This window comes from Glycine max, chromosome 20 (genome assembly GCF_000004515.6).
Source record: "Glycine max cultivar Williams 82 chromosome 20, Glycine_max_v4.0, whole genome shotgun sequence".
Lineage (NCBI taxonomy): Eukaryota > Viridiplantae > Streptophyta > Magnoliopsida > Fabales > Fabaceae > Glycine > Glycine max.
This window is the reverse complement of record NC_038256.2, coordinates 4,146,658-4,162,267: the sequence shown is the minus strand read 5'-3', so window position 1 is coordinate 4,162,267 and position 15,610 is coordinate 4,146,658. Positions and strand designations below refer to the sequence as shown.

The 15,610-nt window shown below is 29.2% G+C and overlaps 1 protein-coding gene across 1 annotated transcript; it reads left to right on the top strand.

The window, feature by feature from the left end:
• Positions 1-12,962: 12,962 nt before the first annotated feature.
• Positions 12,963-15,329, top strand: LOC106797735 (uncharacterized). Its single transcript, XM_014772613.3, has 3 exons — positions 12,963-14,339; positions 14,461-14,799; positions 14,932-15,329. The coding sequence occupies exons 1-3, from the start codon at positions 14,295-14,297 to the stop codon at positions 15,016-15,018; spliced, it is 471 nt and encodes a 156-aa protein (XP_014628099.1). The 5' UTR covers positions 12,963-14,294; the 3' UTR covers positions 15,019-15,329.
• Positions 15,330-15,610: the final 281 nt, after the last annotated feature.

Sequence of the window (15,610 nt, the reverse complement as noted above, 5' to 3'; positions counted from 1 at the left end):
CATATTAATAAAATTATAACTATCAATTCTAACTAAAACTAACTTAAGATGAAAAACCTAATAACACATATTAATAAAATTATAACTATCAATTCTAACTAAAACTAACTTAAGATAAAAAAAACTAATAACACATATTAATAAAATTATAACTATCAATTCTAACTAAAACTAACTTAAGATGAAAAACCTAATAACACATATTAATAAAATTATAACTATCAATTCTAACTAAAACTAACTTAACATGAAAAAAACTAATAACACATATTAATAAAATTATAATTATCAATTCTAACTAAAACTAACTTATAAAAATGCTACTAATACATATTAATAAAACTATAATTATCATCACAATACAAATAAAATAAAAAATTAATTAAACAAACTTACAAAAGAAGAGGTTTGCTCAAATACAAAGCACAGCAACACTCCTTCGTTCTTCCTCAAACACACAGCACCGATCTTCTCTTTTCTTTTCTTTTTCTCGTGTGAAATGGTCTACGAAGAGGGAGGATTTAAGCAGCTCAGGCAACGCGAATCGCTGCTGGTGCTGGCGCCTTTGGCCAAGCAAAACGCCATTGAAGATGACGCTTCCTGCAGCGTTGCAGACTGCAACCTTGGAAACAGCCTCTGCTGCTGCTACTGCCTGCACCCTACGAAATCTGCACCCTCAACTCGCCAGTTTGACTGGCGAGTCCAACCCCTGCAACACGCCATCGTGAATGGCGACACCATTGCCAGTTGTCGCGTTCTCAGGGAAAGCGCCATTCTCTCCTGCGATTTGCATGGGCTCTACGTAAAAAAGAGCACCATGCAGGGATTACTTTAGAAACAGACCCATTTCGGGAAAATGTTTCTAAAAGTAACCCCATGCAGGAATTTTGCCATCATCCACACATGATACACACAACCAAGAGGGTCTTTTCAATGTTGGATCCTTCAAGTTATACATTAAATATAAATTTCCATAAATAATTTTTAATATATTATTAATTAATCAAAAAATATTTTAATCACATTTTAAAAATGATAACTTTTATCAATATAATACTGATTTATAATCAAGTGAAATCAATATCTATTTTAGTTAAATTCATAAAATTATTACATTATATCATATATTACCATTGAGTGGTTAAACTCTTTTTTTTTTTTAAATAATTTAATTTAATTTAAAATTTTTGTAAAGGATAAGCAACACGTACTCAACGTGGCAATTTTGTTTTCTCTAAAGTAATTAAATTTAATTTAAAATTTTTGTAATTATCTTCAGCTAGCACTTGTGATTATCAAGCATAGTAGATATACTTGTTATTATAATTATTATTGTCGTACATCATTGACTCATTGTTGTTGTATAAAATAGTTTTTTTAATTCTTTAAATTTTTTTGTTTGTTTAAGATTTTGTAAAATCTAATATTTTTTCTTTTAATTTTGTTATCAAAATTTTGGTTTTATAATTATAATTATTTATATATTTTATTTAAAATTTAAAATAAATTAATTTCATTTCAAAAAAATATGTATTTTTTAATTTAATTTATTAATTCTATATAATTTTTCTATTTAAATTAATCATATAAATATTTTTTATAATTTATTTATATGAAAATAATAAGTATATATTTATTTATAAAATTTTTATTTTTTAAATGTTTTTATAATTTTTCTATTTAAATTTTTTTGAAAGAAAATTAAATTTATATATTAATTCCAAAGTCGAGAACTTAGAAAAACCAAAGAAACTAAAAGTATTGAAAAATATGACCTTTTTAAGAAGAAAAAAAAATAATTTTTTTATTTTTATAATAATTAAATAAAATATATTAATAGTAAATTTTAATTTTTTTACGATATAATTGTTTTACCAACATTCTATAAAAGTTAAACTCTATTATTAAAAATAGTTTTCTTTTAATTTTTAAATGAAATAATATGCAATAATTTATATAAATTTGTGTTATATTTAAATGATAATCATGAAATAATAAAAATAAAATTACAGAATTTATTTTAAAAATATAGTTTAATTTTTAAATGCTTACCTTTTGAATTTGTTGTTGTTTATTAATTATTATATTTTTTTAATTAAAAGATAATTAATAACTCAATATGTGATTTTTAAAAAAATATATAAATAATTAAAGATAAAGTGTTTATATTAACATCTATTATTTGAAGACGGATGTTATTAAGCACTTACAATATCGATTTTCAAATAACAGATGTTAAAACTGAATTTAGTGTGATTTTAACATCGGTTATTTGGAAACCAATGTTGTAAGTGCTTAACGACATCGGTTTTCAAATAACCGATGTTAAAACTAAATTATTTTAGCATCAGTTATTTGAAAACCGATGTTGTTAAGTACTTACAACATCAGTTTTCAAAATAACTGATGTTAAAATCACACTAAATTTAGTTTTAACATCGGTTATTTGAAAACCGGTGTTGTAAGTGTTTAACGACATCGGTTTTCAAATAACCGATGTTAATAGGACGATTTTAAAACTCATTTTTTTAGTAGTGTCTTTTTCTTAGTTTAATGTTATTTGGGGTTTATCTAGTTGTGAGATTCCCTTAGGGGACACTAATCTAGTTAGGGTTTCCTTCTCTAATAACTTTTCTTAACCTTAATCTATTAAAAAAAAAAGGTTGTAAAATGGTGTTAATGATTATTTTGAATATTAATTATGAATTGTAAAATAATGAAGCAATTAATATTAACTACTGGCCTATAAGAATCGAGAAGCAATAAAACAATATTGAATTGTTGATTTCGAGCTCTTTTTTTTGTTAAAAGTTAAAGAGGTGATAATATGTGTTGCCCTTGTACGCTTATTTTTATGTTTGTTTGTGTATCATCCGCAGATATATATTCTTGCAGTGGTTGTGCTAGCATGCTCATTATTTTTTGCCCATGTTTTGTCATATGATTGTCTTTGGAGACATATTGACACACTCAAGATTGAGTTTGCCAAAGACTTAAAAGGGGGAAGAGAGACATGATACGTTGAACGTTGATTAAAAAATAAAAATTTTAAAAATATTTGAAAAAGAACTAGAATCATGATTTTTGGAGTGAGAAACATATTTTTTTATCACTACACTACAATACTCATTTGAATATTTAGTACAAAATATAATATTAATATAGGTTTAATTTTATGCAAAAATAATTCAAAATTTAATTTTTTAAAATTTATTATATAATTTTAATCTCATATATTATCCTTTAAAATATAATATATAAGATTAAATTCTATTTTCACATAAATTAAAATATGTATATTTATATAAGTTTTATTTTTATTTTATATATTATATTTATCTTTTAAAATAATAGTTGTGAGTTAGTGACAATATTCTTTTATCTATATTAAGATATTTATGTTATTTATTGTAATATAGATTAAAAAAATACTATCAATAAATCGCATACATAAATATTTTTAAAAATAAAAAATAATTTAATTTTATTTAATTACATATCTTTATTATATAATTTAATTCTTTTAAAAAATTACATACCTTGATTAAATAAAGTGAAATATAAATAAAAATACTATTACAATAAATAATAATAATAATAATAATATCTTAATATAGGTAAAAAAAATTATTATCAATGAATCACATATATAAATATTTTAAAAGATAATAAAATATTGTCATTTTATGAAATTATAATTTATATAAAAAATATACATTAAAGATAAAATTTATATAGTATCTTTACTGTATAAAATAAGTTTTTAATAATGTGATAAAAAATACATAAGATTATAAACATATAACATATAAAATTAAAATAAAACTTATATAAGTATGTATATTCTAACTTATTCGAAAATAGAATTTAATCTTATATATTATATTTTAAAATATAATATATAATATTATAAAAATATAATAAACTAAAAAGAATAAAGTTTGAATTTTTGAATTATTTTTGCATAAAATATATATTAATATTATATTTTTCACCAAATATTTGAATGAACACTTAGGTGTAGTGATAAAGGACTATGCTTCTTACTTTTTTTCTTCACAGTCACACCCCTTGTGTTTTTTCCAAATTGCATTCGACAACCCTCTTTGTTTGCACCTTAGGAAAAGAACCCCTTAATTGTTTAGTTCACACTATACCCACATATTTTCTTCCTAAACACTGTTTAATAATTTAATAGAAAATAGACACATGTTGGTTATATGACTTTTAATGAAAATTTATGTCTAAAATACCCTCACATTCTTCTTCTTAACTCCATAAAAGACATGGTATCATTTTCAACCTGAAAATATTTTAACACTCTTCCTTCTTTTTTATCTCTAGTTGGATGTGAACCCAACTTTTTGTTGGACGTGAACCCACCTTGTTGGTACACATATGTTAACACCGTTCCCTCCTTCCTTTCTTCTTCTTCTTCTTCTTAGTTCAATTTTTTATGTGCGTGTTGGGTTGTTTGATTGTTGCATTTTGTGGGACGTGTTTCTAACAATGCCTATTGATTGAATATGGTCATTTGTTTCAAATTTCAGTGTTTTGCTTCTGCATTTGTATTTTTAACTCATTTCTTTGAAATATTTATTTTTTATGGCTAGGTTTTTGATATAATATCTCAATCAAGAGCTGCATCTTCTTGAAATGTTAGCAACAATGAAGTATAACTGTCAAATATTAAAGGAAAAATTGTCATTACCTCAAAGAGTCAAATGTTAATTTGTTATTGAGTATTTAACAAAGATGTTAGGATAATTTTGTCTACCCACACATTTCAATTGACGTTAGTTAGCAACCTTAACAAAACTGGAGTAAAAGTAATGTAAAAGGGGGGGGGGGGTATCAGGTGCAATTTGAAAAAATCACAGGGGGTGTGAGTGTAACAAAGATGTTAGGATAATTTCGTCTGCTCACATATTTCAATTGACATTAATTAACGTTAATAGAAGAGGGTAAAAATAATGTAAGATAGGGAGGGTTATCATATGCAATTTGAACAAAACATAGGGCATACGATGATAATTTATTCTTTTTTTAATTGAAGGACTAAAACTAAAATTGTCTTAAATTTAAAACATTTAAAACATGTTTAAGTTTTGGTTTGAAAGGACACAAGGTTCGTTATGTTGGGAATTTGATCTTCACGTATTTTTCCTCAACTCTTCCATTGTACTCATGCATACGTATATGGCGCATCTGGACAATTCCATATTACACTCCCACACATGGATATAATCCATCTTTGTTGCGAAGTCTATGACAATGCTGAACCATTCATATTTTGATATTGCTATTCTCACCCCTTAAAATGCAATTTCAACCCTACTTTTTGAAAATATTGTAAAAATTAAATATTACTCCCCTTTTTAGTGGTCCTACACCCCTTAGCTCCCTTTTCCCCTTCCCATTATCACTGCTATACCCCTTTTTTTTCATTTCTCCATTTTAATTAAACAACACGCGCATATAAACATAAGAAACAATTATCCCTTCACATATTTCATAAAACAAACAAGCACAATATAACACTTCTACAAAGATTTCATAAAAATATATTACTACATATATTTTTCTTCATTAGAGGTAGTTATCGTCATTGTTTCACACACAAAACAAGGATCTCTTCGATAAATCTCAGTGTATGCATTAGAAATGGAATTTCTTTGGGAGATCAACTCAATGTAATATGTAACTCAATCAATCCTTCAGAATAAAATTCCTAAAATATGAAAAACATATTTCTCATATTATTGTTGTCGTTATGCTACAAATAGTCGTATTCAACACAACTATCACCTACATATATAAGTTGACGGTAATGAATGTTAAGTAATATTCTACCACCTTCGGTGACATTCGTAACTACTTTCCTTAAAGTAACAATCAACATATGTCATCACTTATTCTAATTAGTTTGTTATCATGAGGACATTCAAACAAAATCTCTTTTAGAAGTTAGTGTCATATCACAATCATAATACACAATAATAAGGAATTCCTCTATATTAGGCAAATAGTGAATTTTAACTCATTGAACTCAATCAGTCCTTTAAAATAAAATTCCCAAAATATGAAAAACATATTTCTCACATTATTGTTGTGGTTAAGCTACAAATAGTCGTACTCAACACAACCATCACTTACATATATAGGTTGACGGTAATGAATGTTAAGTAATATTCTACTACCTTCGGTGACATCTGTAATTGCTTTCCTTAAAGTAACAATCAAAATATGTCATCACTTATTCTAATTAATTTGTTATTATGAGGACATTCAAACAAAATATCTTTTAGAAGTTAGTGTCATATCACAATCATAATACACAATAATAAGGAATTCCTCTATATTAGGAAAATAGTGAATTTGAACTCACTAAACTACCTTAGATCACACCATCATAGTTGATATATTGTTCACTCATCAATCAATTATCACAATCTTTGTATTGTAAAAAAGAAAAAACAATGATTAGTTTGGACCAACTAAATATATGATTTAGAATGCATCAATTTTTTTAAGGAAATTGTCAATTTGTTAGATCACAATTAAGATAGTTATCTTCTGTGGTAGAGAAATTTTATTTAAATTCACCCTAAAAAAAATCAACTATGCATATTACATTGATCCATACACATTAACTGTCTGTGTGGTTGTAAATAATTTAAATATAAAACATTAATATGCATATTTAAGAAAATCAGATTTAAAAAATATTGTTAAAATAACATTACAAGAAATATGATTCTGCTTTAAATTTTGCACAAGGGAATCATTTTTCATTTTTTTTCATTTGAGGTTTTTGCTACTTGCACCCCTTAAATTTTAAATATTCCTAAATTGCTATTCCCTTATAATAAATTCCTTTTTACATTCACACGACTTTGATTCACACCATTGTGTTCACATGAATGAGAACGATCTATTTATCGGGAGGACTTGTATTAAATTTTCAGTGTGTGCAAAATTTCCTTTGACCAATAGCAGCTACACATCGAGAGCAAGATTATTCTCTGACCTAGGACAAAAAAAATCTTTCTACATTATTTCTCCTTTTTTTCTTCATTGACATACTCTTGAGGTACAAAAGTCGCATATATTTTTTGGCAAAATGGGTATTTTTATTTATTTGCATATATTTTTGGGGTACTTGAATCCGTAAGATACAAAATAAAACATAATTATGGAAATCCATTGTCAAAAAACAACACGTGCATTCTAGAAATGAATTTCCAAAGTTATGTTAACATAATTCAAAAAATATATTTTGAAATGCATGTTGTTTTCTGTAAATGCTCTTTTGGAGGAGAAATTTTTTGGTATCTCACAACTATCACCTGTGACACTGAAACCATGATTTACATGTCACTTATGATATTCCTCTAGTGGAAGAAAGGCAAAGGTATTTAGGCGCACACAAACATCAATAGAAGAGCATAGTAGAATGACAAAGGGGGACATGGAAGAAGAGAAAGAACATGGGGTGCTTGGGTGATGCTATGGTGTGCCTGAGGAGGATGACGACATTTTTGTTCATTTGGGTCTTTTTGCTTTCCTATGGGGTGTAAAAAGTAAAAAATAACGGGTTCAAGAAGTAATTGCCTCATGGTTAGTTTGTTGGGTAAGACTTCTAAGTAACTTAGGGAGTGTTTGGTTTGGTTGTTTTCTGTTTTCATTCTCACTGGAAATAGAAAATGGTGATAGAAATGCGTTTGGTTGAATTTTTGAAAACATTTTTAGTGAAAATATTTGTCCAAACGAACCAAAAACTGGAAACAATAAAATCTCATTTTCAGTGTTTTCAGTTGAAACTAGGAACCTCATTTTGGGTAAAATGAAAATGCGGTGACAAGGAATATAATTTTAAGCAAATCTAAAAATACATTTCCTTTTGAAAATGCATTTTCAATGTTTTTATTTCTTGAAAGCAGAAAACAAGAAGTCAAACCAAACATGTTTTCAGAATTCTAATCTTTTTTATAAATTGTTTTGAACAACGTATATGTTACTTTAATTTGACATTAAAAAAATAAATAAATAAATAAATATATATATATATATATATATATAAGAAGCGAGTTTATTTTAGTAGTTTATTTTTTATAAACTACTTGAAATCTATTATCAACTATCCTTATACAAACAAGGTCCTGACATAGCTGACGTGGACCATTTTTGTATATTTGTCGTCATATGAGGTCTTACAATTCTTGCCCAAAAACGTCAACCTCAGCCTATTATTTTATTTGTCATTTTGTAATTAATGCGTTGCACTTACCGATGTGTTTATTCTGTTCCCAAGACATTTGCATTTGCAATGCGCTTCTGTAACTGAAGGGTTGTGGGGTTAGAGTGCCATTTCCTATTCCCGACTGTGACCACTAACCCATATCGGTTTCGATCCTCTCCATATTCCGATTTCATTTCCCTCCTGTGTCTAGTAATCGTATCTGCATATGCCTTTTTTTTGCCGGAACAAGAAGGAAGGTGACGGAACAAGAAGGTTCATTTTCTATACCATAATGATGTGATTTTTATTTTATGCCCTTTTTTTACCTTAGATGTGTATGATTCCCTTATATTTTTTTGATTTTATGCGGGTTTTTTTCCTGGGCTTTTTTCAGCTCAAATCTACATGGTTCCCTTAATTTTTTTTTATTTGTTGTGTTTCCGAAACGTTTATGCTGAAATCTTTTTTAGTTCAGATCTGTATCATTGACTTAATATTTGTTGGATTTTATGCGTTTCCAAAACGTTTATGCTAAAATATTGTTGTTGTTGTGGATTGTTTTGGTTACTTTAGGGTCTTGATCGTATCATATACCAATCTTTGCGATATCACAAGTTTGTTTTTATAATAATCGTGCAATTTTTTTTCTTCCCTTTTTCACCTTAGATTTGCATGATAGCCTTAATTTTTTTTAGGACATGTGTTTGCGAGACCTTTATGCTGAAATGTTTTTGTTATGGTGGATTTCTTTGGTTATTTTAGGGTATTTATCGTATCATATACCAATCTTCGCGATATCGCAAGTTTGGATCTATATCATTCCTTGAATTTTTGTTGGACTTTATGCGTTTACCAAACCTTTATGCTGAAATCTTTTTGTGTGTGGATTGGTTTGTTTACTTTAGGGTCTTTATCATTTCATATACCTTAACTGAACTTCCTTTTTGTTTTTGGCCGAGAACAACAAAGAAGACAAGTAATAGTATGCCCCATTTGGAGTACAGGTTCGTTTTGTATACCCTGTCTACTTCAAACTTCGTATGTGCTTGATGTTTGTCGTTGAACCCAAAGGCTTATGCTAAGAGCTTTGTGTTGTTTTGCCAACATAGACTGAGTTCTTTTCATATTCCCTACTGTTTGTTTTAAATTTGTATGTGCATAGTGTAATGTGTTTCATAAATTTGTCTCTAATTAATTTTGTTTTCCTACATTTTTTATTATTGTTTGCATACTGTATTGTTCTGTTTTATAAATTAATTTTATGTATTTATAACAACAACATTGTCATTTAATTGTAGCCATGTCTTGGAAGGAAAACCTCATATCTGAATTGCATACCAAGAAAGGGACTTGGAAGATAGCAATGCGTATCACTGATACGTGGGATGTTAAGAAGCACAATGGGAGACAAGCCATTGACATGGTGTTGATGGACCAAACGATAATTGTTATGTTCTTTGGTTTCATTGGTTTTCGTAATTGGAATTTTATATAACTTTGATTTGTAACTATTGCAGGGTGCAAAGATTGGCTCCACTCTATGGCAAGAATTGTTCCCTGAATTTCAGTCGAAGTTGCATTGCGGTTATTCATATTTGATTCAGAACATCAAGGTTGTTGACAATCAGTCTGAATACAGAGCAAGTCCAATTCCATTTTTGGTTTATTTCATCAAAACTACATCCGTGAAGGAGGTTGAACGTCCTGAGATTCCTCCTAATGTCCACGTCATTACTGAATTTGCTGATATTATTGCTGGCGTGGCACTGCGCCATACTTTTGTTGGTAAGTGTATTAAGCTTTTCGTATAGAGAATAGTATGTATATTCAACCAAACTTACTTTTGTGTTTTATGGTGGTTTTAAAATAGATGCTGTCGGTGTTGTCACTGAAGTCATTGAACGTAAAACAGTGAATCCTGCATATAGAGTTACAGTGAAGTTGAGAGATAATAGGTATTTTTCATGCCATTATTTTTAAATTCCTATTAAAATATGTACCATTACAAGTAGTTTTATTTTTTTCCATTTTAAAATTTTGGTTTAATGTTTATGTCTATTTTTTTTGTCCTGTTATGGTGATGCTGACATCATCATCATTGTGTAATACATAATCAATGTTTGCGACAATTGTAATAGGTGTGCAGATATACAATTAAATGTTATCAATATACATATATTATTAATGAAGGAAATAAAAAGTCAATTCATTAAGTTGATGGAATTTAATTTATTTAAATCAATCAAATTTATCAGATAAGTAAAAGCCATGCAATTAATATACTTATTGTAATTATATTTTGTGAATACTAAAAGTCTGGAATTATTATTCATGAAAATTAATAATATCTATTTGTTATGTGCTGATAGTGATGCTAAAATCATCATGAGTGTGGGAGGATTATGTTCTTCAACTTGATGATGCTATCGAGAAAACCATTTTGTTCGGGATCCATTGGTCGTTATGTTAACCCTGGCTAAGATCAAAGAAGCCAAAGGTCAGTGTAATGTAAATTTTTATTTGTTACATATTTGCTTGAATTTAATATATCACTGAATTATACATGTAACTATAATATTTTTTGCAGACAAGTATCCCCCCAGTGTCCAAAATATCAAGCATGGGTCCAAGTTGTATGTGAACATCGATATTGCAGAAATCCAACAATTCCGTAATAGGTACGATAATAATATGAAATTTTTTATATATAGTCTTTATAAAACTCTAATTTTATGAGTTCATCAATGCAATTTACGTGTGCCATTTTATGTTGGCGGAGTAACAGATGAAGGAAGTGTTTCTCAGTCCCAGTATAGCCAACATTCACAACGAAACTCACTCAAAAAGTTCTTGCATAATGCTCAAATGGTCAGCTTAGGTGAAATAAGCAGACTGAGAGAGGTAACAAGTTGAAGCTTTAAATGAATATCCATTTTAATTGGACCTCAATACTCATAATTACGAGTTAAATGTAATGCACTGCACCTATTTTTGTATTATTGTAATTAATGCGCTGCACTGTAACGAAGGGGTTTGGGTTAGAGCACCATTTCCTATTTGCGGCTGTGACCACTAACCCATTTCTTTTTCCCTCCTGTGACCACTCGATTTTCATTTGTGATATGATTTTACTCATTTAGGAATTTTATTGTTTGACCGTTGCTACGGTGGATGAAGTGATGATTGATACACCATGGAGTTATGATAGTTGTCCCTACTGTACTACAACATTTGATCCATTAAAAATAGGTGCAGCCTACCGTTCGTGCTAGAACCAAGTTACTCACACGATTCCTAGGTAAAATGTATTTCTCCCCAAATATCCATCGAAGTCAATTCGAATGAGTTATCATGTAATTGACATTTGACTCTTTACTGAAATGGATATTGTTCTGTTAGGTATAAGTTAGTTGTCAAAATGGAACAGAATGGGGAGAAGGCTAAATTCCATTTCTAGGATGCGACGTGTATCAAAATCTTTGGTAAAATGGTCGAAGAATATCGACAGGAATTGATTGCAGTATGTTTTCTAACTTACACTCATTCATTAAATGACAGTGTATATTGATATTGCATTTAAATTGTTTTTTTAATTCATAGGGTGGTGACGAGATCAAGGTGTTCCCTCCGTGTGTGGATGAATTGTTGGGTAAGACTTGGGCTGTCAGATTCAAGTACCATTTTCATATGCGGCAATCATCTGTGTTAGATGTTAGCGAAGAGGAACATCATATCCACACATTGACATCCACACTTGGTTTACAGGTAATAATCAATTAACCCTATTAGTGCATGTCCTAAATGAAAAAACAATTGATGTTGTCTGTCCATGTGCTACATGCAGGATGAACCAAGTATAGGGAAGTCACTAGCTGTTGGCGTCGAAACTTTATCACAGGATTACCATCCTATGGTAGGTATTATTTTACGACATATTATTAAGTAGGCAATCAAAAAATGAGTTTAAATATGGTATTCCTGTTTGCTAATGATGTTTTTAATGGTTACACAACCTTCATTGTCACTGTCAGCTGATTACGATCCTGAAAAGACTGCCTTTGTCACTCCTGCCAAAAGAATGAGTGGTCAGCAAGGCAGTAGTGAATTTGATTCTGACGACTACACACCATATGAGCTATCGACGAACAAGCATATGAAAGCTGAGTAATCAGTTGCTATTTTATTTAAATATTGTAACTATTTTTAAAATGTATGTTTTCTTTTACATGTGGTATATCCTTTTGTTTGTAGCAAATAGATCAAAATGATCCTATGTTTTGTGATTTGGAACAACATCAATTACCCATGTATGAACACTGAATTGTATCGACAGTAATAACTATCCTTAAAATTAATATCATTAATGTTTCCAGATAATAACTAGAGTTCATATAATTAACATGATAATGGCCAATATATTAATGATAAGAACATTGGTTTAGAATTCGAAACAAATAAGATGCCAATAAAATTTACCACGCGTGGCCAAAGCTTAACATCTTTTAATATAATTTAGAGTGAAAACACATAAAACAATGCTTTTTATCGTTTGTTTTTAAGGATTTTATGCATGTTTCAGAAACGTGTATTCTATTTACATTTTTGTAGTCGTATCAAATTTGTGGGGTCAATTTGTTCAATGCAATTAATGCTTTTATATTCATAAATGCAAGAGTAGTATTTTAATATAACATTTAGTAGCATTTACTTGCAGGTTGAGAAGTGACCTTCAATCTTCTGGAATGCTGACGTACTTATTACGGTAACGTATACACATCTACAAAATCCCTGTAGTAGATATTCTTGGAATTTGTGCGAAGTCAGGTACCATTTATCCTAATATTTTATACTATATTATTTGTGGTATTATTATAAGGTTATAATCTAAGTACATTTTACATATAACACTACATATTTGGTATTGGACTAGATATAAGGATCGATGTCATTAATAGACTAGACGTGCCCTAAGCTGCAATTTCCCAATGCCCAATACATCAAAAGAAAATACTGCTTGTGTGCCAATTACATCAAGTGTCGTAATGGAATTGTAATAGGCGTGCAAATATTGAAATAAATGTTAATCTATGTATAATACATAATCAATGTAAATAATAAATTTAGTGCAAACAAGTTTATCGGGAAAGTGAAAAAGATTATAATTATTATACATTAATATCAACTACTAAACAATAAATATGAAGGATTATGGGAAGAGTAAAAGGCACGCAATTAATATACAACAATATTAATTAATAAACAATTACAAGTATTATGGGAAGCCTAAAAGGGTTGCAATTATTATACATTGTACAATTAAAATCAGCATACCAAAACCCAAGTACATAGAAATCATAATCTAAGTTATGATGACATCCAATTAGTATATATTAAATAATATTCATCATGTAATTTATCGGAAGTCTGATAAACATACAATTGTTATAGTTAATGAATATTGATTAAGAAATAATCAATAAGAAAAAAAAGGTACTGTATATAGTTAATGAATATTAATTATCATAGTGCAACTATTATTCGTCTGTCTAGTAGGCATGCAATTATTATATAGTATTCGAGTAGACTTGACATAAGGCAGTTACATCAACTACACATTATCTGGTGTGTAAAAGCCATCCAATTATGCATATTGGTATTATACACATTGGAAGTCGTAAATACAAAACTTTCATTTGTCTCTTTGTCTGTGGAAACCATAACCAACAATTTTCACCAACTGTTAACTCATCCTGCCCAACAACATCACACAAGCCTTGTCACCATGAGTACATAGTCATCAAATGCGTCGAATGTTGTAAGTTTCTTCTACCTTTCCATCCTTCATCTTTTGCTTCTTATATGTATATGTTCATTATAGTTTCGCCATTCATCTTCATGATTGTGATTCTGTCGGGTATCATATTGACCATATTGATCATCTCCTTCCAATGTTGTAAGAACTTTTACTTTAGGATCTGTATGAAATGGGTACAAATTATGACTAACTAATTAGAAAAAATATTGGCATTCAGGACCCACCTAATTTCTTGGGATGCACAGTAACATACCAATTGGGGCGACATTCCATGTTGACAAGGTAAGTATTTCCCCACCTAAAGCTTTTTATCCATTTCTCTTAATCCCAAACAAATGATATTTAATGTACTTATTAAATGATCCTACATACAATTGTGATATGTTTAGATGTTTACTTGCAGAACCTCATTGAGGTACCATCATTATATCATAGACAATGGGCTCCGGATTACCCACCTTATGTGCTATTCGATTACAATGGAGACAAGCACTGTATAAAGCTTAGAAAATATTACAACAGATACTACTTTGCTGACAGACTGAAGGACTTCAAAAGAACCATGGGCATTCATGAAGGTTTCATGATCACATTTTCTGCACCCGAGAAGAATTGGATTTTCCATCTCCACTTCATGCCACTACTGCATAGACAAACATGTGGAAGGCCACCCATAACCACCAGAACTAATGTCTTTACTATTGATGTTAGCCAACATATGATCTCATGTGCTTATCCATTGGTAGGTTTTTATTCATATAATTAACCTTTGTTGTCTTTATTGTTGACCTTTAAATCCTTACTCACTGCCTAACCTCTATTGTCTTTATTGATGACCTTTAAACCTTTACTCACTGCCTTGGTTCTAATGTAGGTGCTGCCACCAGATGCTCTCAATTTTGTTGATGCATCAACAAAATATATCACTATCCTCCATACTCATGGCCGTCGTCACCTATGAAAGATCATCATGCATAATGGGCTACAATCTCTTGTTGAACCATGGTACCAATTCTTAACGGAAAATGAGTTGATGGCCGGAGATGAGGTCGTGTTCTATTACAAGCCTAACCAACATGTATGGGAGTTCATCTTCAAGAAGCAACTGACATGGAATGAAGACGAGTCCAGTTGAATATTGCAGTCCACACTCCACTACCTTTTTTTTTACAGTTGTTTGTTGATGAAAAATTTATGTAACTTTGATTTGTAGTTTAATTTTGTAAGTTAATTACCTTCGGGAACCAGACAATGTTTGATTTGGTATTTACTTTTTTCTGAACAACCTTACCATAGTATATGGTTTGATCGTATTTATTATGAAATTATTAACTTGCATTATTATTCATATATTTGAATATAATATTAATTGCTCAATATTTGGAAGGTCATTGGATCATGTCACTTTTATTACATATAGTTACATTGTCCAACAAGAATGAAATGTAATACATAAGATCAAATTGCTTAATAAAGTGTTAATAAAACTTTGTATTTTCAAAACAAAAAGATTTTTAATTTTAGCTTTGTAAAACAAATTAGAGTAGTTAATT

Excerpts from the sequence above, each read along its gene's own strand:
- LOC106797735 (XM_014772613.3), top strand. The coding sequence starts at position 14,295 with ATGCACAGTAACATACCAATTGGGGCGACATTCCATGTTGACAAG. Across the intron at positions 14,340-14,460 it reads CGACATTCCATGTTGACAAG|AACCTCATTGAGGTACCATC; the intron begins GTAAGTATTTCC and ends GTTTACTTGCAG. Across the intron at positions 14,800-14,931 it reads TCTCATGTGCTTATCCATTG|GTGCTGCCACCAGATGCTCT; the intron begins GTAGGTTTTTAT and ends GTTCTAATGTAG.